Here is a 24,936-nt window from a genome sequence, read left to right as displayed (position 1 = left end):
CCGTGGTGGAGCGTTCGCCCATAAAACCCGCCTGGTACTGCCCCACGAACTCCCTTGCAGTTGGTGCTAGTCGACGGCATAAAATTTGGGAGAGTACCTTGTAGGCGGCGTTCAGCAATGTGATTGCGCGGTAGTTGCTACAATCCAGCTTATCGCCCTTTTTGTAGATGGGACACACGACACCTTCCATCCACTCCTGCGGCAAAACTTCCTCCTCCCAAATCTTGGTAATGACCCAGTGCAGCGCTCTAGCCAGTGCCTCACCACCGTGTTTAAATAGCTCTCCTGGTAGTTGGTCAACCCCAGGGCTTTGTTGTTCTTCAGCCGGCCAATCTCCTCCTGGATTTCCTGGAGATCCGGAGCCGGTAGAATTATGTCCTGCGCGCGTTCTCCCAGGTCCATCACCATACCGCCATCTTCGTCTGCCACATCGCCATTCAGGTGCTCTTCGTAGTGCTGCCGCCACCTTTGGATCACCTCACGCTCGTTCGTAAGAAGGTTCCCGTTTATGTCCTTACACATATCAGGCTGTGGCACGTGGCCCTTACGTGAACGGTTTAACTTCTCATAGAACTTTCGTGTGTTATTAGCTCGGTACAGTTGCTCCGTTTCTTCACGGTCTCGATCTTCCTGCTGGCGCTTTTTCCTCCGGAAAATCGAGTTTTGTCTGTTCCGCGCCTGTTTATATCGTGCCTCGTTCGCCCTCGTGCGGTGTTGCAGCAATCTCGCCCATACTGCATTATTCTCTTCCACTAACTGCTCACATTCGCCGTCATACCAGTCGTTTCTCTGATCCGGGGGCACCGTGCCTAGTGCAGCGGTTGCGGTGCTTCCAATGGCGGATCGAATATCTCTCCAGCCATCTTCAAGAGATGCTGCGCCTAGCTGCTCTTCCGTTGGAAGTGCCACTTCCAGCTGCTGCGCGTATTCTTGGGCTAGTCTACCGTCTTGTAGCCGCCCAATGTTAAGCCGCGGCGTCCGACTTCGACGCGTGTTGTACACCGTCGAGAGTTTTGAGCGCAGGCATACTGCAACGAGGTAGTGGTCGGATTCAATATTCGCACTGCGGTAAGTGCGGACATTCGTGATGTCGGAGAAGAATTTACCGTCGATTAGAACGCGATCGATTTGGTTTTCCGTTTCTTAGTTAGGTGATCTCCATGTGGCCTTGTGGATATTTTTGCGGGGAAAGAAGGTGCTTCGGACTACCATTCCGCGGGAGGCTGCGAAGTTTATGCATCGTTGGCCGTTGTCATTCGATACGGTGTGCAGACTATCCGGTCCGATGACCGGTCTATACATTTCCTCCCTTCCTACCTGTGCGTTCATGTCACCGATGACGATTTTAACGTCCCGCAGTGGGCATCCATCGTATGTCTGCTCCAGCTGTGCGTAGAACGCTTCTTTCTCGTCGTCGGGTCTCCCTTCGTGTGGGCAGTGCACGTTGATGATGCTATAGTTGAAGAAACGGCCTTTAATCCTTAGCTTGCACATCCTTGCGTTGATTGGCTGCCACCCAATCACGCGTTGGCGCATCTTACCCAGCACTATGAAGCCGGTTCCCAGCTCGTTGGTGGTGCCACAGCTTTGGTAGAAGGTAGTCGCTCGATGCCCGCTTTTCCACACTTTCTGTCCTGTCCAGCAAATCTCCTGCAGCGCCACGACGTCGAAGTTTCGGGGATGTAATTCATCGTAGATCATCCTGTCGCAACCTGCGAAACCTAGCGACTTGCAATTCCATGTTCCAAGCTTCCAATCGTGATCCTGTATTCGTCGCCTAGGTCTTTGCCGATTATATCGAGTCGCATTATCTCTTATATTGTTCGTAATGATTGGTCTTAAAGGCGGCTTATTGGGCCTGCGCAAACCTCCTGTCTCGTCGGAGGGCCGTCGTGTCAGGGCTGTTTAGCGTCCCACCTAACACCAGGACTTGGGCTTGTGCGCTTTGAGCGGCACACGGTCGCTTTGGTGGGGCCTACTTGCGGATACATGCAGCTTTTATAGAGGTTTAACAGGGCCCACTGTCAAACCCCACCACATCCTAGGCAAGCCCCACAACTCGCAGATGGCCTGGGGAGGGATCGTCAAGCCCTTGGACATAGTCCCAGCTGCCCGGAAGTCTAACCTTGTAGCTACTTTCAATGATGAACATGCCAAGAGTGCCTGCTGAGTGGCGAGCTACGAGAAGATCGGCATCAGTTGCTCCGGGGTATAGAAAGGAACAGATTCTTCCGGTAGGACTGTTTCGTTCTCTGGCTGCCGACGGAATCCAGGAGGAGGGAACGGGGCCACTCGCTAGTGGATGGAGTCGGTGTCGCTGGTGGAAGCCTTCTCCTGGATTTCCAGAAACTCCGCCCGTTTTGAACAATGGCCCGATGGTAGAGGCCCGATGTTTGTAGCCGCAGTCGGCGTACTTGGGATCGGCTACCTTCATTTTGTTGCACTTATCCGTTTGGTATGAGTCGCCAAATTTGTTGTAGCGCGGCTTCATACGGCAGTTGCGGCAGTTGTGGATATCGTGCCCAAAGATGAAGCAGTTAGTGCTCTGTTTGACATCGCGGTGCACTGGTCGATATCGCTCCCAGTCAACGACGGTGTAATTTATAATGCCGACCAGCTCAAGTCCTTCCAGGTAATTTTTTTTCCGGTGGATCAATATAAACATCAGCACTTAGTGACATTTTTTTTATTTCTTTAGGCTGGCTCACCTCTACTTAGTGACTTGATCTCACCATTTTCCACAAATCTCGTTATAGGTTACCCACTAATTGGCTATGTTGAGGCCCGTATTGTTTGCAGTATATCGAAATGTACCGAACCTGAACCGATTAGCTTGCAATATTTTATTTCCGTTCGACAAAGATCCGTTTAAATGATCCCATATAATAGAACCGATCTACCCATAAGGGGTGATATTATTGACTTCTAATATGATTTTTACCTTTTAATACTTCTTCTAACGCAGGAGAAAGGCACCAACACCGATAGGTGGATTAATGGTCAACGTTTTTGAGGGATCCTATTGAAATAGCTCCTAAGAATTTTAGTTTTTATGAAGCTTGCCCAATGCATTATTTCAGATCGATTCATTGCTTTTTGTTGAGGGTACATGTTGCTCGAGTTTAGATTTTAGCGAATCGCTTAAAATAAATGAAAACAGGAGAAAAGGTCATATCGTGTAGATGCAGGTATGTACCATCTTGTTTAATGTATCTCGCTGAATCAAAAGTGGTGCTCATTTAATCACCGACCGACGTCATTCGGCACATTGCATCTAATTAGGTGTATGTGCCAAACTCCAGCCAGAGGCAGAGGACGTCGCCGTAACCCGCTGATAAAGCACACATTACGATCGTGTTCTATTTTTGTGACCGTCTTCTTCGGTTTATTTCGTGCGAAACTATTGCAATGTGACGCCAGTCAGTTTACCACGTTCGCATCTCGATTAAATTGGTTCGTAGAACCACCCCGCGAAAGATGGTGGGTGGAGTGCAGAAACCGACACAACTTTAGAGGTACTTCTAATAGTGGCGGCAAGTTGAGCAAAAATTATGAAAATTTATAAAACTGCCGTTACGGTGTCGAAAGTGACTGAATGCGTATGAAATCGAGTTTTGCGAAGCGTGTCCCGACAATTAAACTGACGAAGAGTGTACTTTGGCACATTGAGATGGAGGTGGCCTTTTTTATTATACTCATGATTGACATGGTCATTTTTTCTGCATTGCAAGTGTGGTAAACAGCCGTGGGTTATGTGAGATGCATTGTGGCAGCGAATGCAGCAATTACGAGATGGCTCATAAGCTGTGAAGTGTTTTGGAGCTGAAACCTTTTATTCATACAATTATCGGATGAATCACAATCAACTACATTAATAACTAGGACCCGTGTGATTGATGTCATTACATTTTAGACTGAATGAGTAATCATATTTTACGTGAAAAATTACCTCAACCATGGTGTTAACTGATTTAATGCGCAAAGACGACCCATGAAGCATTTTAGTTTGTATAGTATGATTTGTTACGATAAATTGAAACTCTGAAACACCGGTTTCCAAAATTTTGGAGCTAATTCAAAGATAGAAAGAAATCCCCTGCAGTAACAATCGCATTTATTCTTAAATTGATGCATCTTATACATTCCACTTTATTCAAACAATAATGTTTTCTCAGTTGGTAAAGTTCCGTTCCGTTTAGGGCTTCATGATCCCATTTTGATCAAATCAAATGACACTTCATAGGCCACGGTGTCAATAAATCACCCTCTCCAGTTATAATTTTCCCACCTGGCTGCATCCACTCTTTGTTGCTGCATTCGCTGTTTTAACGCTGCCGCGCTGCAGTAAGAAATGATGTCAAGAGCTGTCTCCCTTCTGGTGGTGGTGCTGCAAATGCGAAGATTTCTTTGTTGTCTAAGCCTTCCGTTTTCTTCTAAGTACCTTCAGGTACCAATCGACCATTGCGCGAGCCGAGATCAGCGCATTCGCTAACAAGCGCAAATGCGCAATCATCGCTCGTGGTTGTAGTTCTTTGAAGAGTTGGATCAACACGGGAGACCTGGACTATGGGCATGGATTTCTTTTCGCTCAAGAGCGCCATCGCTTGTTGTGTCGAGCCTTCGATTGCATCGATCCGGCATGACTCGCCGACCGGTAAGTTTCCCTGCTGTATTGGTGCGCAGGAGGCTCGGATATCGGAATGAATCCGGCGCGGGAGAATGAATGCGGAACATTCGGAATGGGTGAAGGGCAAGTTCGGCTGTGGTGAATAAACGCAAAGCAGGAATGTTGAGCGCGTTCATTCAGAGTTTCGCCGCTGCATCTTGTTTGAACGGTTCGCTTCACGTGGTGGATCGATGCGTGGCGTGTATATGTTGCCAATTCTTGTTAGATGTCGACCTGTTTGTACCCATTGTATGTGTTGGGTTGAAGAAAGTATAACGACATTCAATGGCTGAATAGTGAATATACGCTGGTACAATGGAAATGGTGAAAACAGCTAGGGTGGATAGATATTTTTAAAATTTTCAATACATACTTAAAAATCCTGAATTTGTTGGAATGCGATAAAATGAATGTGAATTTATGGATACAATAAAATCTTTCTCGTTAAAGTGCTGTTATCATCTCTTTCATGTGTTTCTCTCATTATATTTCACAGTACACGAGAAAGGCACTATAATCGCTAGGTGGATTAATCTGGGTGTTGATAGATGTAAACAGTTTAGCAAAGCAAAACAAATTTACTACTGGCCGCCAGTTTTTTTAATCGATTTTTTATTGAGGAATAAGAACACTAAGAATTATTCTAATTTGCAACGAGTTACACACGCTACTTTTTGCAATAACGAAAAATGGGCTTTAATATAATAAATCTGTACCAAAACTGTACAGTCTAATTTACTTCACATAATCATTCTTACCCTCAGGGCCCTCCTTAGCCGTGCGGTAAGACGCGCGGCTACAAAGCAAGACCATGCTGAGAGTGGCTGGGTTCGATTCCCGATGCCGGTCTAGACAATTTTCGGATTGGGAATTGTCTCGACCTCCCTGGGCATAAAAGTATCATCGTGTTAGCCTCATGATATACGAATGCAAAAATGGTAACCTGGCTTAGAAACCTCGCAGTTAATAACTGTGGATGTGCTTAATGAACACCAGTGGCGCCGGGAATGGGTGGGACAGGTGAGACATGTCCTACGCATGATTTTTTCTGGGTGGGACAGTCAAAGCATTGTCCTACCCATGATCGTGGTAAGAACATATGAGGTCATTGGATGGCAAGTGTTTGTGTGTTAGTAGAAGATGATTTTAAGCTAATGAGAATCCAAACAATAATCATAGATGTGTTTGGGATCCAATTGATTGTTGTGTAGGACTTCACTGCCGTAATCTGGCAAAGTGACGTATAGGCAATTTTCCAAAAATGGTGTTAACGAGTAGTATTCGTCGAGCTCTTCAACAGAAAAATGGAAAACATGTAGGTTGTAATTTGGCGCATACGTCACTTTTCCAGATTACGGTAGTTCAGGCACTTTAAAATCCCTAAAGCGCTCAAAGATGTTTAGGTTTTACAGAGATGAAATAGAAGTTGTTGTAATCTGCAAATGCGATTAATTAAATATTTTAGAAGTTATGATAAAGCACGATTGAATGGATTATTAAAAGCCCACGAAGAAAGTCTTCTTCAAACCTCAAAAGGTCTATTCTGAGGAACCAGAAACATACCGAAGACCGCTCTTAAAGGGTTTAAAAAGGTTAAAGGATTTTTTGGTAGTTTGTTTTGGATCGCTAAATCCTGGAGGTAATATGAAATCCTAGCAGTTAGAAATAATTTAATTCCTGTGACCGATGACTTCTTCTGGAAGCTTGTAAATATATTCGATAATCGATAATGGAAAAGCAATATTTCTCCTAAAAATCGAGGAAATTTTGTCAAATTATATAAATATTCAGGCCACAAGAGCTTTTCAAGTTCTGATTATTTTTAGAATAGATTATATTGCAAGCATAACTTTTCCATTTTTAAATGAAATTCATATCAACATGGTACAGTTATGCTTTCAGCGGCAGTACAGGTAAAATTTTCATCGATTTCTCAATACCAAATCGGCCCAAGTCGGAGACAGGATCGGTGGTCTAGCGGCTATCGTTTCTGCCTATGAGCAGGAGATCATGGGTTCGATCACAGACTCGGCCTTTCCTATTATGTATGCTTTAGTTCTTTCTGTGTTTCACGTTCTACCAAAACGATTCCTAACGTTACAGCTTGCACAATGCGCACAACAGTTCCAAAACCTCCCGTGGCACCGATGGGAGGACGTAGAGTTCTCTGCTACTTTATTAAGTAGGGACACGGCAGGTATTTTCGTCTGTTCGTCATAGTCTCGAAAACCAATAAAAGAGACGCTTTTTGTAAAACTCATACGTACCAAATCGTAAGCTCGGGAGAAACGTTCTGCTAAAGTGGAGTTCTAGCAAATGTACGTTGCTTTCGTTGGTTTCAGCCCCTACGACGATGGACGGAAATACCTGCCATGTCCCTATAGGTGTCTCAACTAATCATTCTTTTCTATCAAGCATTAACAAGAACGGGGTAAGGACAGATCTCGACTGTTGAAGAGTGCCTTGTGACGCCTGCGAATCGCTTAATGCTACTGTTAATATCAGAACTGTTGCCCAAATCGGCATATCCTATTTGTCCTACCCACGACTCGGAACGTGGATGCGCCTCTGATGAACACTAAGCTGCGAGGCGGCTCTGTCCCAGTGTGGGGATGTAATGCCAATAAGAAGAAGAAGAAGAAGACCTGTTCGGTCAAACAACATTTTCCAGCAAAAACCATAACAATCAACCGACTGTTTCGGCAAAATGACTTTCGGTTGGATGAGCTTCGGCCTAACGGTTTGTTCGGCCGAATGACATATACTGCCAAACAACGTTCGGCCCAATAGCAATCGACCAAATGATCTTCAACCGAAAGATTTTCGGTTAAACGGCCTAGTCTCTATAAATCGCACCTGGTTTAAGTACATGCTTGTGGGCGGAACCGAGCGCGACAGGGCCCGCCTGGGAAGCAGTGTTACGATAGACGGGGATACCTTCGAGGTGGTCGAGGAATTCGTCTACCTCGGATCCTTGCTAACGGCTGACAACAACGTTAGTCGTGAAATACGAAGGCGCATCATCTGTGGAAGTCGGGCATACTACGGGCTTCAGAAGAAACTGCGGTCGAAAAGGATTCGCCACCGCACCAAATGTGTCATGTACAAGACGTTAATAAGACCGGTTGTCCTCTACGGACATGAAACATGGACAATGCTCGAGGAGGACTTGCAAGCACTCGGAGTATTCGAGAGACGGGTGCTTAGGACCATCTTTGGCGGTGTGCAAGAAGACGGTGTGTGGCGGCGAAGAATGAACCATGAGCTCGCCCAACTCTACGGCGAACCCAGTATCCAGAAGGTAGCTAAAGCCGGAAGGGTACGATGGGTAGGACATGTTGCAAGAATGCCGGACAGCAACCCTGCAAAGATGGTGTTCGCTTCCGATCCGGCAGGTACGAGACGGCGTGGAGCGCAGCGGGCGAGATGGGCAGACCAGGTGCAGAACGACTTGGCGAGCGTGGGGCGTATCCGAGGATGGAGAGATGCGGCCTCGAACCGTGCATTGTGGCGTCAATTTGTTGATTCAGTGTTATCTGTTTAGATGTTAACTAAATAAATGAAATGAATTAAGTGCATTTTGTTATATTTCTAACGATTTAGCAATTTCATGATTCATGTACAAGGTTTTTCAAATCAGTTTTGCAATTTTTAGAACTCTTTGGGCGTAAAAAACATCATAAGGTTTTGTTCCAATTGATTCGGGAATGGTTCATATTAATGACAATTCTATTTTTGCTGATGAGCAATTTGGTTTTCGCCATGGGCATTCAACCACTCATGAGTTATTAAGAGTTACGAACTTAATTCGGCTCAACAAATCTGAAGGATATTCGACTGGAGTTGCTCTTCTGGATATAGAGAAAGCATTTGACAGTGTTTGGCATGAAGGTTTGATTGTAAAATTGATGAATTTTAATTTTCCTCTGTACATTATTAAACTGATCCAAAATTATTTATCAGATCGCTCACTGCAGGTAAACTATCAGAATTCTAAATCTGATAGATTACCTGTAAGAGCTGGTGTTCCCCAAGGCAGCATACTGGGGCCCATTTTGTATAACATTTTTACTTCTGACTCACCTGATTTACCACCAGGGTGTCAAAAATCTTTGTTTGCAGATGACACGGGCCTTTCAGCCAAAGGGCGAAGCCTTCGTGTCATTTGTAGTAGATTGCAAAAAAGTTTGGATATCTTCTCCACTTACTTGCAAAAATGGAAAATTTCCCCGAATGCTTCCAAAAATCAGCTTATAATTTTCCCACATAAGCCGAGAGCTTCTTATTTGAAACCTTCTAGCAGACATATTGTCACTATGAATGGGGTTCCAATTTATTGGTCTAGCGAAGCCAAATGTTTAGGACTTCTGCTGGACCAAAAATTAACTTTTAAAAATCACATTGAAGGCCTTCAAGCCAAAAGTAACAAATATATTAAGTGTCTATATCCACTTATAAACAGAAAATCAAAACTTTGTCTTAAGAACAAACTTTTGATTTACAAACAAAATTTTAGACCTGCCATGTTGTATGCTGTGCCAATATGGACTAGTTGCTGCAATACCAGAAAGAAGGCACTTCAGAGGATTCAAAATAAAATTTTGAAAATGATTCTGAAGTTGCCTCCGTGGTATAGTACCAATGAACTTCATAGAATTTCTAATATTGAGACATTGCAACAAATGTCCAACAAAATAATTTCCAATTTTAGACAAAAATCGTTGCAATCTTCTATTGCAACGATTAACTCCTTGTACCCTTAGTGTTGGGAATAGTCACCTTCAAATACCATTTGACAGCAGATCTCGTTTTGATCAGCTTCAAAGCTATAAATTAATTAATTTATTATTCTCACAATTATTCACCTTATAAATTCACGTCTTAAATCTTACTTTCTAGTATTGAATTCTAGCGGACCTTTCTTCCCAACATATTCTTTACTTCCCTCTTTCAGTGTTGCCAGTTTCACCAACAATTAGTTGAAACTTCTTAACACCCCCGAACGTGACACTGGTAACCAGCTAAATTATTCTATTTCTGATTACATTTGTTTATCTAATTTCCATGGAATTACTCCTAACACTCCTGCAGTTATCGAAAATTGTAAACGTGATTCTGCTGTACGCGCTGTAGTGATGTGTGCATTTTATGCAAATAGTGTTACGGATAGATTTCCTCTCACTAATACCTCCCGGATCGAAAATGACAAGCAAAATAATTAACCGCATACGTTCATTCATCGCGATGCATGAAAACAGTCTACATGTTCGTTTTATAGTGTGCATAAATAGAAGAATCTTCTGAGTGTTTTGTTTGAATGTGTTGTAATATACACTATCAGCAACCGGTTCGATCTCTTGACTAATGATATTTTTGCGATAATTCATCTCACTTATAGACAATTTGATTGCAACATGTTTGTGCAAAGAAGCTGACGAATAGACAGCTGATGTTATTAATTGGCGTGAATCTATACTCTCATCTACTATAGAAGTGTCGAATTGTTTATGTCCGTGATTTGATTTACATCTATTGCACGGATGTGAGGCAACGTTTGTACGCGGTTTTGATAATGAACTTGGAGTCGATTTCACTGTTGTGTTGCAAATAGTTGTTCCACCATACTGCATCATTAGTTTTTGCCGTTCGGCATCAAAATCCGATTTGATTTTTTCTGCAGCTTTTCTATACTCCTCTTCAATATCCACCAAGCTTTGTTGATACTCGCGTTCTATTCGCCTCTCCGTATCTTCGTATTCCATCCTCCATACTTGTTTCTGGTCCATAGCGCGCACTTGATAATTAGAAACTTTGAAGTTTGTTGGGAATAGTCACCTTCAAATACCATTTGACAGCAGATCTCGTTTTGATCAGCTTCAAAGCTATAAATTAATTAATTTATTATTCTCACAATTATTCACCTTATAAATTCACGTCTTAAATCTTACTTTCTAGTATTGAATTCTAGCGGACCTTTCTTCCCAACATATTCTTTACTTCCCTCTTTCAGTGTTGCCAGTTTCACCAACAATTAGTTGAAACTTCTTAACATAGGTTAAGATTAGTTTAAGTTGAAAACATTGTAATTCCTACATGGTTCAATTCAACTAGAGGAAAAATTCTAACTGCCAGAGGCAATTGAAATGTATTAATAATAACTAAAAATATAACATAGCAAATAAGGATGATAGTGTTAAGAAAACACGGAACACATAGTCTAAGAGATGAATGCATGTATTAGATAATTAGCAAATAAAATTATTCAAAAAAAAAAAATCATGCGTTATAATCGCGTAGTAAAATATTTTTCAAAGAGAATTAAGATTATCGGACATCCAGAAGGGTTACAGGAGTGTAAGGAAAGACGTAAGTTGATCGAGAAAATCTGCCTGTGCTTGATTAATTTAACCAAAACAAGGCACGCTGTGTTTAAAGGCAACTATTATGCAAAGTAAATGCACCTCGTATGTTAAGTCGTTAGATCATAGTTTTTGACCTCTAGTTTTAGGATCTGTGTCGATTGAAATATTCCATCGATGAAAATTTGACTTTTCTACCATTTAAGGGGATATTTAAATCCAAAAATCTATTTCGATTTTTAAAACTTTTTTGAAGCAAGTTATATAAAAACCAAGCACCACATTTTTTCCTGACGCTTCAAGGAAAATTTTGATATAAAAACAATTTTCATGTGATGAAAGTAGCAGAAGTTATACTAAAAATACTATTGACACGAAACATACAAATTTCATTTTTCGATAGCGAATCTTGTGTAACTGCATATCTCATACGTGTCTATTCAAAAACCAGCAACCCTGCATCGTCCATTTGTTATCATAGAAACAGAATTTAACACTGGACAGGTCAAGAAAGATGCTCGATTATATTTCAATTGTGTTCATAACATCTTCTGGAAGGAGGAGACTATGACACAATTTTAGACAAAACCCCTCCTCTAGCGCTACATTAGCTGGTGGGATTATTGGTCTACCAAATGTTTGGCCCTGTGGCCTGGAACAAAAAAGCCATCAAGACAAATCTAAAGTCTGGACATCGGAGGGTACCTAAAACCAACACGCTCAACGTGGTTTCACTGGATGTTACTAACGAAGTCTTTTAGTTAGTGTTTCAAAGGAAAATAATGCAATGGTTATTATAAGGTATTGGAGAGTCTACCACAGGTATTTGATTTCTGTTTTAGTGTAAGATTTTTGGACTTCTGTTCAGACGCCATGAAAGCTTTTTGTGACAGCTGGATAGCAGCCGGGCCAATCACCAAAAAATTTCATATTTTAAAATTCCATGTTCTTGAATTTTGTGAGCTCGGCCTTACGGTGAGAGAGGCCTTACAAAGTATACGGAGAAAACAACGGAAGCCATTCACAAAAATGTTTATACTATCTAGCAGAACTAAAAAATGCCAGATAACCAAGAACAGAATGCAAGTAAACTGTTATCCACGATGGTAGCATATACAAGTGATTAATTATTTTTAGAGCGTCTTAGGGGAAATGCTACAAGGTTAAAAGACTATTATTCTTCCATTTACTTCCACTATTAACTTTTTTATGTATCAACAAGCAGATACGTATTTCGTTTCCTACTTGGAAACTTCTTACGTTATAACAAACACTGAAGAAGTTCCCAAGTAGGAAACGAAATACGTATCTGCTTGTTGATACATAAAAAAGTTAATAGTGGAAGTAAATGGAAGAATAATAGTCTTTTGACCATATACAAGTGGTCACATAATGCAGACACGTTCATTGAGGCTAAATCAAGTTTAAAATACAGAACATAAATACTACTTTGAACTAGTTCGTAGTTTTATTTTTTTGTTGATTTGAAATGTTAAAGAGTGATATTATGTTCTTAAATTTAATAATACTTCTTCTTATTGGCATTATATCAACCACTCTGACATATGCCGCCTCGGAGCTTAGTGTTCATTAAGCACTTCCACAGTTATTAACTGCGAGGTTTCTAGTCCAAGTTACCATTTTCGCATTCGTATATCATTAGGCTACGATGATACTTTATGCCCAGGGAAGGCGAGAATATATCCTAGATAAGACCGGGAATCGAACGCAGCCACTTTTAGCATGGTCTTGCAGTGTAGCAGTGCATCTTACCGCACGGCTAAGGAAGGCTCCAGATCTGTTCATAGTTAACCTTAAGAACATTTAAAACTGGCAGTAATTTTAATATAACTTCTACTATTTTCATCCCATGAAAAATGTTTTTATATGAAAATGTTTCATAAAGCATCAGGAAAAAAAGTAGTGGTTGGATTTTGTATAACTTGTTTCAAAAAATTTACAAAAATCAGCAAAGGTTTCTAGATTAAAAAAATCCCCTTAAATAGTAAAAAACTCAAAATTTCACCGATGAAATATTTTAATCGACACAGATCCTTGTACTAGAGGTCAAAAACTATGGTCTCACGGCTTAACATCCGAGGTGCATTCACTTTGCATAATAGTTGCTTTAAACATAGCGTGCAAGGTGAAAGATAAATTAAAAAAAAACCTGGATGGAAACTATCGTGACTGGATATGGAATTTTATCTCTGAATGCGATGGCCGGCAGGGTGGTCTAAATACGGAGCGCCTAATGCGAGGAGCATCCCATGCTTTTTTAAATGAAGGTAAAGGAAATCTGCAACCAGACACTTGGCGGAGACGAATCCAGGTAATGCGGGGATGGGATCACCACTCCCGACTCACTCCTCCTCCAGTCCAACTTCTTTTCCAGTCATTTCCGCCGACTCGCAATAAGGTCACTCCTGACGGAATCCAAGTTTGAAAGTGCTCGCGTTTTCGGGGGCACACCACTCGATACGGAAGCAACGCACAACTGTCATTTTTATTATTTCACGCATGCTGCGACGCAGCAAAGCTAAATCAACAAAAATGACATTTGTGCGCCGCCTCTGAATCGAGTGGTGTGCCCCCGAAAACGCGAGCACTTTGGAAATTGGATTCCGTCAGGAGTGACCTTAAGAATTACTTTGAGGGATGACTATTGAGCATTGAGCTCTTACAAGACGTTTACGCATCTATTTGCACCACCTGTTCACAAAGACATACTGCCATCACATGTGCCCCAACACTCACCCACCGGTGCTTCCAGGACAACAGCATTCATTCAGTGTGATGGTCACCTAGTCTTGCAAAATGGTTGCACCTTTTGTCTGCCAAGCCAGACCTAGAGGTGGTGTCCCTATATGCCACTTCTTCTCTACTATGAGGCAGACCCTTTTACTACTCCTATTTATTTTTTCCCATACTTCTGCCAGGCATAGCGAGACTTTCATGTCCCATAATTATAATTGTAAGGTGCCGCAGAAGTATCAGCTGCTCTGACCAGGACGACAAAACAAAATTATATGAAACTTATAACAATGTCAGATATTAATATCATCGGTTGATATGAATTACTAATTACCATTCGTTTCAAATAAATGTTTTATCAAATTCATAACAGGTTTTGTTTCATTAGTTTGGTTTGTTATAGTTTTCTGTTATTTTAACTGCTAATAGGACACGATTTATAACAGAATATGTTCGTCTTGTTGTCTCCTAAGAAAATATGTTTTTGTTCCGTTACAGATGAAACATCGTTAAGCATCTAAACCTAAAACATGTAACCATTAGCATCGTAATTATTCAAGCACCTTAAATTCTTTTCCTTTCCCTTTATAATATTCTATGCCCTAAACTCGACTAATCCGCGAGATTTTCGGTTCTCAAAAACTAACATTATTTATAAAAATCAAAATAAAAACTGCACTTGAAACATGATTTCGGCTCCGTAGCGCTTTACTTACGCCAAATGAACCTCCCAAACAAACGAAAGATTAAAAACCATAATCTATCTTATATATAAAAATGAAATGGTCTGTGTTCGTATCCGCATAACTCGAAAACGGCTGGATGGATTTTTTTCATTTCTTCAGCAGAAACATTCGTTATCGTTTCCGACGGGTTTATATGATATTTCCTTATGCGAAAATTACGGGTAAGATGGAGTAAATCGTGAAAAACTAAAATTAAGAATCGTATGGAAACTTTGCATGGGCAGTTCACATCGCGCATTTTCGCCTACTATGCAGGACAACGTCTGCCGGGTCGACTAGTATGTTATAAAAAGGCATGTAACTAAATAACACAGCCTGTTACGAATATGTTACTTTACTCTAGCCGGGCCGTGCCGCTCCTGCCAGGTCTAGCGAGACTATTCATGCTCATTAAGGGCATTGTTAATCGCTACCCTTCTGAAGCAAGGTTATACACCGGAAACACACCGTCATACATGCTCGCTCACCCACCTGCAGGTGTTCGGTGTATGTCCTTGCTTCCATGGGTGCCATGTATAATAGTAAGACTTTGTCGGGCACCTTGCAGGAGGTACTCCCTGTATCCCTAGGTACCCCTCGATTAGTCCGGTAACCATCCTATCCTGCAACATCGTGGAACTATTTGTCTACCAAGCCACAGGCACCCTAGGGTAGAGTTCTGATATATCGCTCCTTCCCAGCTAAGGTATCGAAAATAAGTTATCCACTTTATTTTATTCGAATAAAATCAGATAAATTTTAAAAATTTATAAAAAATTGTCCAGCAATGTATGTTAATTCTGTTTGTTAAGTTTTATGAAAAAATATAATCTATATATATATATAAAAATGAAATGGTCTGTGTTCGTATCCGCATAACTCGAAAACGGCTGGATGGATTTTCTTCATTCCTTCAGCAGGTATGATAGTTATCGTTTCCGACGGGTTTATATGATACTAGTCGACCCGGCAGACGTTGTCCTGCATAGTAGGCGAAAATGCGCGTTGTGAACTGCCCATGCGAAATATCTTAATTTTAGTTTTTCATAATTTCTTCACCCTTACTCGTGATTTTCGCATAAGAAAATATCATATAAACCTGTCGGAAACGATAACGAAGATATTCGCCGAAGGAATGAAGAAAATCCGTCCGGCCGTTTTCGTGTTATGCGGATACGAACACAGACCATTTCATTTTTATATATAAGATTTTCTCATGCGAAAATTACACTTAAGGTTGTGCAAATAGTAAAAAACTAAAATTAGGATTCATATGGAAATTTCACATGAGCATTTTCGCCTACTACGCAGGACAACGTCTGCCGGGTCGACTAGTAATGAATAAATATTGCATTATTCCAACATTTATTCAAGCATTTTCCATCCTGGTCACAAATCGTCATAAAATTGACTAGTTTTTTAACATGACTTTTTTCTGATCCAAATTCCGGTCACTTGATTTGGATTTTCTCCATTTTCCGACAGGTTAGCAAACGTGCAGTATTCCCCAAGCCTGTTGACCATGAATTTTTACCTTTGGGGGTGGATAGCGAAACGCTTAGTCAAATTATCCATCTCGATGCCCTTCTTACGGAGTCATGTGTCCAAAACTCGAATTTCAATATCAATATCGCAAACAACAAATTTTCAACAAACAAACAAATTTCGATTTGATTTCGATTTATGAATATATCGAATGCAGGGTAAAACAAACCAATACCTTCATGAGCTTCTGAGTAGTAACACTTTGAAAGTGGATAACTTATTTTCGATACAGTCCTTACTAGGCAGAGTATCAACTTCCCAACACTCGTTGTCATGTCCTCTATCTCTGCTGTACTGCAGAGGTATCAGCCCCCGACACCCCTGCTTGGTCTAGCGAGACTACACTCATTCTGTCATAGACAGGCCACTATACTGCCTAAGCAGTCAGGCCACTGACCACACATGCGTGCCTTACTATTGTGCTCGCTCATACATTCGGTCACTTTCTCCGTGGGGGCTTTGCTTGTAATAACCCCCATCTCCCCTACGCGCGCAAATCTTGTGCGTCAATTGCCACTTGCTGCCAAGGCAGCCCTTACGTCTGCGAATCCTCCACAGGCTTCGCTAGTGACCTGACTAATTGTTTCATCCCCAGGCCATTTGTGCCTCGGCACGGGTTGCTTGACACCTTGGGATTTAGGGTTAGGGACGTCATATTGTCAGCTTTAGTATTGATCCGATCCTGGTGACACGCCGGATTTACATCGTTACGCACTACTGCAGAGTATCCATTACCTATATCCAGCGTAACGGACCATCTCATGTGACAACATCCATCTAGTCAGATTTGATTACAATTCAATCTACCATCTACCAAAATTTGTATAAGAATTGGGCATATACAAAATTGCTATATTCTTTGGTCGCTATGGTGGTCTTCCCGTTTATCGGACTGGAGAGCAAAAGGGATAATCTGTAAGAAGGTATAGGGGAAGGTGGGGAGACTTGATCCCCGGGGAGACTTGATCACCCTTGATGATGAGGTGGGGAGACTTGATGAACTTTATGTGGTGAGTTATTTTTTGTATTGACAATCTTATTTATTCTGCAGAGCGGTTTGTATGTTTTGACCTTCCTAGAGATTTTTTTTAATGGCCACGCAAAATTTAAAGAACTTTTCATAACAATGACCAAATGCTTTCGTTTTTTCACAGCACAAAGCCATGAATATGCTTAATGATCTGTACTGAGGAAAATGTCAACATTCCATCATAGTCTTAGGACATTTGGATTTGAAGTTATTGCCTCAATATGGGAACGCTGTGATACATCGGAAATCAGAAAAAGGGATTAAGTCTCCCTAGTCTTCCCTAATAAATAGCACCCGTTTAAAAGTTTTCTAGTGGTAATAAAAATCAACTCACCTCAAATAGAAGAATTTTATCCATAAAAAAAGTTCATACCTAAACATTTCTCGTTATGGTGGGCCAATTGTCCGAACTTAATACCCACTATTGAGCCTGTATGTGTTGACTAGGATCTCAAAAATGTGAATTGGGGAATTGTACCGGTTTTGGCCTAATTTGGCCAACTTTGAAAAATTTATATTTTCTAAAAAAAATATCGATCAGTTCAACAGCGAAGAAGGGTAAGGGATTTATCTCCTGTTAGATTTTATAAACTATTCGAAACTTGTTTTATTTTTGGAGTTATGCGAGAAACTGGTCCAATTAGGAACATGGCCAAAACTGGTAAAGTTGCACTAATCTGTTCCATTTCTGTGAATTATAAAGGTGGCTTAAGGGTTTCGAATTTGATCGAAGTACAAAATATAAAAATAAATAAAATACAAAATCCGAATGCATTGAAGTACGTGTTTGATATCCCTCTAGTACTTTTTGCTAATATTATTTTGAAATTTATATTTGATTTAATTTACAAAATGTACCTAAATGTTCAGTTCGATTGAAACATTCTTATAATATTGTTGCTAATCAAAGGAATATTGACTCCAAAAACTGATTCATATCTGAAGTAAGAATATTAAATTAAACAAAAATAACCACCCCACGTTAATGCACCGTGCGGCCAGGTCGGTAACTTGACGAGGTGTCCGATGAGGGATACCTCCTGAGCGCACGAAATGCACCACGGAAGAGCCCGCAACAACCACGAACGGCAATAACATCGGGAACAGCGCTGCAGCACTTGAACGAAAACAAACAACCACTACAGCAGAGCTTACACGCGTGTCTGTCGAGCTCGAGTCGATGAACAGGTCGCGTTTACCGGAGAGGCAACCAACGAACGCCGAGCCGGTCAGCCAGCAGTCAGTGGTGGATTCCGCGAACACCTCGCTGCTCACTGTCGGCATCCTGAGGTGCAGGGGTACTCGATTGTGTTGTAGGTACATGCACAAAGCATAAAGGAAAATAATATGCTGTTGAAAGAGTAATGGACAAGAAAGAGAGAAGTGCACGAAAATCAACAAGAAGGAAAAACTAGTTCCAGCAGTGTGTTTTGAATCTGGGGGATTCATACGCTCATACATTCGACCATCGGCACCGCAGAGTGACCGGCACTTGAAAAAAACTTAAAATTATCACGTTGTTATTCATAGTTAGTATACTAAGTCGTATGCAAAACGAAAATTGCATAGAAGTAATGGAACCCCGAAATGTCATATACCAAAGTGCTGAAGGAGTTTATATGATTATGTTTTCGATATTTGTACAGAACTGAGTTTAGCAAATTACGATCATCTTTATACGTAAATTTATGTCATCCATGGCTCTGATGCAATCCAAGCAGATGTTCCAGAAATTTTGAACGCTGTTACCGTCCGTTATACGTTTATCCTGGCATTTTGAAAAGTTTACCCCGTCCCCTGTCCATAGACGCGCCACTGTGCGTTATCCGCGTCCGCGCCGCCAACCAGAAATTCACTCCACCGCGCCGGCCGTGCCGTGCCGTACTGCGGTCTCCTGCGGGGTGGTGATGATGTTCGCTGCCCGCCGCACCGGCAGCGGCGGCGGTGGTTGATCGCTCGGTCGGTTTTCTGAGGCGAACACGGCGGCGAGAAGGCAAGTTCACCTTACGACTTACGCGAGAACTAAGTCAGTTGTTGAGCGTTCGTGGCTGCGAAAACTTTAGTCTGCTGCAGCGGTAGCGGGCAGTGCGCGATTCGTTCCGGGCGATTTTGGATGTGCAAATTTCTTAAGTCTGGGCCGCTTCGTTGGGGATCAGTGCAGTGGTTTTTCGTGGGGTATAATATTGATGTATTCGTTCTGTTCTGAATAAAGTTATCTGCGTAGGGCTTCGCTCGGACAAGATTTCTAATTTGCATTGAGACTACTGGGCTGAAGTTGGGGTGAATTGTGCAAATATTCGACACAGTGCTAATTGTTCCCGAATCGAAAGATTGGTTCAGTTTACGATACAGATACAAAGTGTAACATTTATTTAAGAAGATCAAGCTTGAAAACCAGCAAGCTCAAGTGCAACGGGTAGTGTTTTACGATTATACGACTAATTCTTGAAGTGTTCTCGAAAAGAAGTTTTCGGTAGGAGCATTTGGGAAATTTACTGCAGTGACAACAATCGTAAATTGTCATTGAGTGTCTCTTTGTTGAGTTGTCCGATCGAAGAACCAAAAAAGTCGTATTCGAGTGTGTACTAATTTATGGTGATCAATGGTAATTTATTTCTTTATTAAGTTGTCGAATAATTGTCGTGATTAAATAAAGTTGTCAGTTAGTACAACATTGGTGTTATGCAGATTGGTTTTTCGATGCGCAGGAATAGAGATTGATGCTGTTTTCATTAGTTAACACCTGTCCATTCCTGAATCCAGATTCGCAGTGTGAGGTTCCTGACTTTCTGAGAGCTCTTGCGCAAAGGGTTCGGTAAGAGTGGAATCGCTTCAGGATGAAGCAGTACTTCTGTTTCAATGGGGCTTCTCGACGATGATGGAAGCGTACATAATTTGAGCTTACGCTGAGAAGGGAAAAAGAGGTTTTAAAGTTTAATTATACACAAAAGCCGAAAGAACTTTGGCAAGCGAGCAGTATGTTTGTTGGCATGGAGCATGTGAGTGCGTGGAAGGAAGCAGCGATTAGAGAATCGAAATTGGTATGTAGGGAAGGTGCGCAAGCCTATTGGCGTTCAACGTGAGGCAATCGACGTAGAATAGAATGGATAGATACACTCCGATATTGGAGTATTTTGCAGTGAGTGCTTTTGATTGCACAGGGTCTGATTGTAGTGGAGGTTACGTCGGGTGAACGATTCTATGGAGATTGTAATTTATTCAAACGTGAGTTTTAATGAATATCAGTATGCAGTTCACCTTGAACTGGAAAGGTTGAATTCTTGATTTTTTTTTTAAAGAATTTGGAATGTAATTAAACCTTGCTTTTTCTCCTTGAAAGCAGTTTGGCTTTACTCTACTGGCATCATGGGCGTTATCTTCTACATATATAAAACAAAGTTGGTATTCATACGACCACGCATCACACAAGAATTGCCAGTCTTATTTTTGCTAATTTATATTTGTTTGTTTTGTTTATTTTAGGATTATCAAGAATTTTTTCAAGAGTTTTTATTAGAAATATTTATTTCATTTCCTTTCAAAATATTAGAAATTCATTCATGGCTAATAATAATCCAATCAAAATTAAAGACAGCCTTCTGGAACCTCCTTCGAAATCTGACGAGTGAAAAAAAATAGAGGAAAAAGAAATGTATCCAGAAAGTTATTATGTTTAGGCCAAAAGGAGGATCTTTTCCGTTTGTTGATTCCAGATTCCAGAACCTTTTGACCGATTTCAACAAAATTTGGAACACACATTCTTTATCTTAAGGAGATGACGATAAGAGACGATCTTTGAAAAAGGAGTGGGAAAGGGGGGGAGGAATATTGATTAGTTATCAATCAACTCAGTGTAACTCAACTCCAAATTTGGATCAAATATCCTCTGTCTAAGGAAGACGATATTAGACGGTGCCACAGAAGATTGGGAGGGAGGGCATATTTATGAAACGAACAGTTTTTATAGCTTTTTAATGCATGGGTCGATTTCAACCAAATTTGGAACATGTATTCTCTACTCAAAGGAATCCATTATATAAATTAAGTAAAACTTCTGAGCCCCCTAGCCGATTTTCACAAATTTTGGGCACATATTCTCTTACCTTAGCAAACGATTAAAGATGGGGTGAGACGATCATTGTGAAAGGTGAAGGTGTGTGGGTAATGCGGAGTGCGAGGTTATGCATGCGTTCCCTAGCAGCGCATTTTGAGCAGATTTGGTTGCAGCTACTTAAATGTCACTGAATTCGGTTGAATATAAGTTGCGACAACTAACTTGCAACATGTATGCTACTCAGGTATGTTAAGCATTATTAGACGTTAGACATAATGTATGTTAGGCATAATGGACGTTAGCCATGATGAATTCCTCATTCTTTATTATAATATATTTATTTCAATTTATAATTTCCCGAATTCCTCAAAAATAGCAAATCCTCGACAATAATATTTTCCCAAATATAACATTTCCCAAAAATGACTTTTCAATGAAAATGACGTTTCCTCGAATATGACGTTTCTTAGAAAATGGCACACCTTGGAAGGGAGTGTGCCATTGGCATAAGTCAAATTCCATTACCATTGCCCGGAATAAGGCGCTGATGGTAGGATTGACTCCTTCTTTAAGAATAGGCGTTTCCAGGAATAAACTAGTTGTGGATGTGGCTCCTTCTGTAAAAGTAGGCGTTTGCCCGGAAGAAGGCGATGTTGAGTTTGATTCGTTCTTAAAAAGTCTGTCAATGTTTCCAAATTGAAGTCTGTCTGTCAAATCAAATGATGAAGTATCGATAGCAAAATACAATTATCCTGTTGACCAATTCAAGCATATTTTTTCATAAGGACGTATGTAACAAAAGTAAACAAAACGAGATTTTGAATACAACATGACAATCACACGCGACTTTATATAATACGCATCGATTTTACTGATTTTAGATCTTAAAATTCTTTAATACAATCTTTTTACGAATCGACGTATGTAGAATTTTCTATTTTTGAAGTCTCACTGTTACATACGTCGCTTTAACATATGGGAACTAAGAGCGACCTATGTACCAAAAAAGCAAAACAAAACCAAACTGCAGTTGCGTCAATCGTGCACTATGGAAAACCGACCAATGTACAGCGACGTATGTACAGCATACCGGTGTATGTATAATTTTATCGTTTTTCACTGGGAATTTGAATTAACTGAGCTATGACGTGAAGCACGCTTATGTATTGATGCATGCCATGTATTGATGCATGCCAGCGGAAAAATATATTGAAAAAAGTTTTAGTTTTTAAACAGTTTTTGAAAAAGTTTTGCCAACTTTCTGCAAAGGATTTCTCGAATCCTCATAACTGTTACATACGTCGTTATGAAAAATTATGCTTGAATTGGTTTTATCATTTTTCTATTTTATTTTCCTAATCTCCGAATCAAACTGGCAACTACGAGCTAGTAATAATGAGTAATTCTCGCTGAGACCGGGCCACTATTTGCACGAGGTTTTTAAAAATTCCTAAATTTATGTTCATTCGAAAGCTTTTGGAAAGTATCCGAGTTAAATTCTTTAGAAAGATAGACCCGTCGATAGTTATACACGAAATCACGTTTATGGACCGCTCGATTTTTGTCAATTCTTGACTCACCGAAACCGTCATAACTCTAACATTTATCAACTGATCTAAGAGATCAGCATATTGTTGAAAAGAAGAAGAGTGTATCCTCAATTTGCAATAAGAAAAATAGAGAAAGTCATATTGAATTTGGCCGCCATTTTTTATTTCTTTCTTAAAACTATTTTTCCGCTAGGTTCGCAACCACCGATTTTGAATATTAATATATCGATGGAAAGCTTAGCTTATGTTGTGCATTGCGTCCAAAATTCTTAGGTGTGTGTTTTTTTCTATCAAAAGTTATGTACGATTCACCAATACCAAGTTTTTTGAATTATTTAATACAATAACTTGAATACGGCTCCGTTATGCTCCAAATTTTTGAGCCCTTCAAATAAAATACTGTTGTAGATATGCTTTTAATTTTCGAAACATATTTGGCTTTGAATAGTGTATGAAATTAAGGAACCGACGTCGTAGTATAATATTAACCATAAAAATAATGTTCGTTGATCAAATGGGCCTTCAAAAAATAATTTGGTAAATCGTGCATAACTTTTGATAGAAAAAAACATACACCTGAGGTTTTTGGACACAATGCACAATATAAGCTAAGCTTTCCATCGATGTTTTAATATCCAAAATCGGTGGTTGCCAACCGGACGGAAACATAGTTTCCAAAAAGAAATCCTAGATGGCGGCCAAATTCAATATGGCTGCCTCTATTTTTAGTATTGAAAATTGAGGATACGCTCTTCCTCTTTTCAACGATATACTGATCTCTATGATCGGTTGAGAAATGTTGGAGTTATGACAGTTTTGGTGAGTCAAGAATTGACAAAAATCGAGCGGTCCATTAAAATGATTTCGTGTATAACTATTGTAGATCCAGTTGAAAGCCGAATTGAGCTCCCATGACAATCGCATTTTCTCCCATTTCCGGATGTCGCAACTGCATCGCGAGTGCCATAGCCGTGCGCCATCTTGCGCATCACTCGCGATGCAATTGCGACATTCGGAATTGACAATTTAACTCGGATCCTTAATATACTCGCCGAAAGCTTTCGAATGAATTTAAATTTAGGCATTTTTAAAATCCTCGTGCAAATAGTGGCCCGGTCTCAGCGAGAATTACTCAATAATAAAAGTGCGAAAAAACAGAATCGGATAGGCAGCTCCACCAAGAAGCTATTGTAAAACGCTTTGTTCCCTTTTATTGGTGATTTTGTATAAGAATGGATTTAAAAGTGAACGGAGGGCAATTTTTGTAGCGATATGAATCTCACGACTTTCTTTATGACAAGCTTCCGTATGAAGGGGAAGGGAGAGTAGCAATATAGAATCTGATATTTCTATCGCTTCCAAGCACCTTCTTTTTGCCAGTGAAGAAAATATCAATCTTCATACTGATGTTTTTCCCTTCCCCTTCATACGGAAGCTTGGCAGGAGGAAGGTCTTGAGATTTATACCGTCATAAAAATTGCACTCTGCCCGCTCTATCGCACTATCCCAAATTCCATTAGCCTCGCTGTAAGCCTGACGAGGAAAAGACCCCGGGCAGCACAAGTCAGACATAAACGGTTGCAGCACCTTGATTGTGACTGAATCCGGTCACATATAAGTTGCAGTGACCTATGAAGGACATGTGTGCTGCTAGGGACGTTCGGTCGGAAGTTTTTCGTCTGAATACTATTCATCAAAACCAACACGTGAGCTGAAAGTTGAAAGCGTTAGCCGAATTCTGTATGGCTGAATTGAATGTTTGGCCGAACGGGACTTACGGCCGTAAATGTCGTTCGGCTGGTAATTCGACTGAAAAATTCGATTGGCTGAATAGATCATTTGGTCGAAAATACTGTTTGGCCGAAACGGTTGTTAGGCAGAAAGGGTCATTTGGCCGAAAATGTCGTTTTAAGCAACGGGTCTTACAACCGTAAATGCCTTTTATCAAACGATTTATCTTTAACCAAACGACAGTTTTGGCAATATGATTTGTTCTGCAAAACGACAATTCCGGCCGGTCGTTCCCTCATATTTGTATACCTGCCTGGATACCCGTAGCGTAGCAGTAGTCGATACATAGATGCCAGGCGTGTTGTAGAGCTCCACAATCGTTGGTCTTGGGCGATGCTCCTTCATTTTTTTTTTCGATCGTTCAATATCCCCAGGTCCGAATCCACCATGTGAAGCCAGCCCATCACTTTTAGAACAAAGTGTTTTTTGAGCCCAATCTGGTTCTGTAACCCATAGAAAGCC

The 24,936-nt window shown here is 40.7% G+C and overlaps 1 protein-coding gene across 3 annotated transcripts in view; it reads left to right on the top strand.

Annotated features, from left to right (window-relative positions):
* LOC134210994 (FH1/FH2 domain-containing protein 3) overlaps positions 1-24,936 on the top strand; it is a 492,884-nt gene that overhangs the window by 131,847 nt on the left and 336,101 nt on the right. The window contains exon 1 of one of the 3 annotated variants that reach the window (XR_009978903.1): positions 18,915-19,684. The exons of 1 other annotated variant lie outside the window; for it this stretch is intronic. Coding sequence is in view for 1 of the 2 variants with exons in the window: in XM_062687494.1 (XP_062543478.1) it covers positions 19,682-19,684 (3 nt within the window). In the remaining variant the exon portion in view is untranslated. Of the gene's footprint in view, positions 1-18,914; positions 19,685-24,936 lie in introns of those variants that run through there. One more of the 3 variants, XM_062687494.1, reaches the window with a different exon arrangement.

Source organism: Armigeres subalbatus, chromosome 2 (genome assembly GCF_024139115.2).
Source record: "Armigeres subalbatus isolate Guangzhou_Male chromosome 2, GZ_Asu_2, whole genome shotgun sequence".
Lineage (NCBI taxonomy): Eukaryota > Metazoa > Arthropoda > Insecta > Diptera > Culicidae > Armigeres > Armigeres subalbatus.
This window is presented reverse-complemented; position numbering and strand designations above follow the sequence as displayed.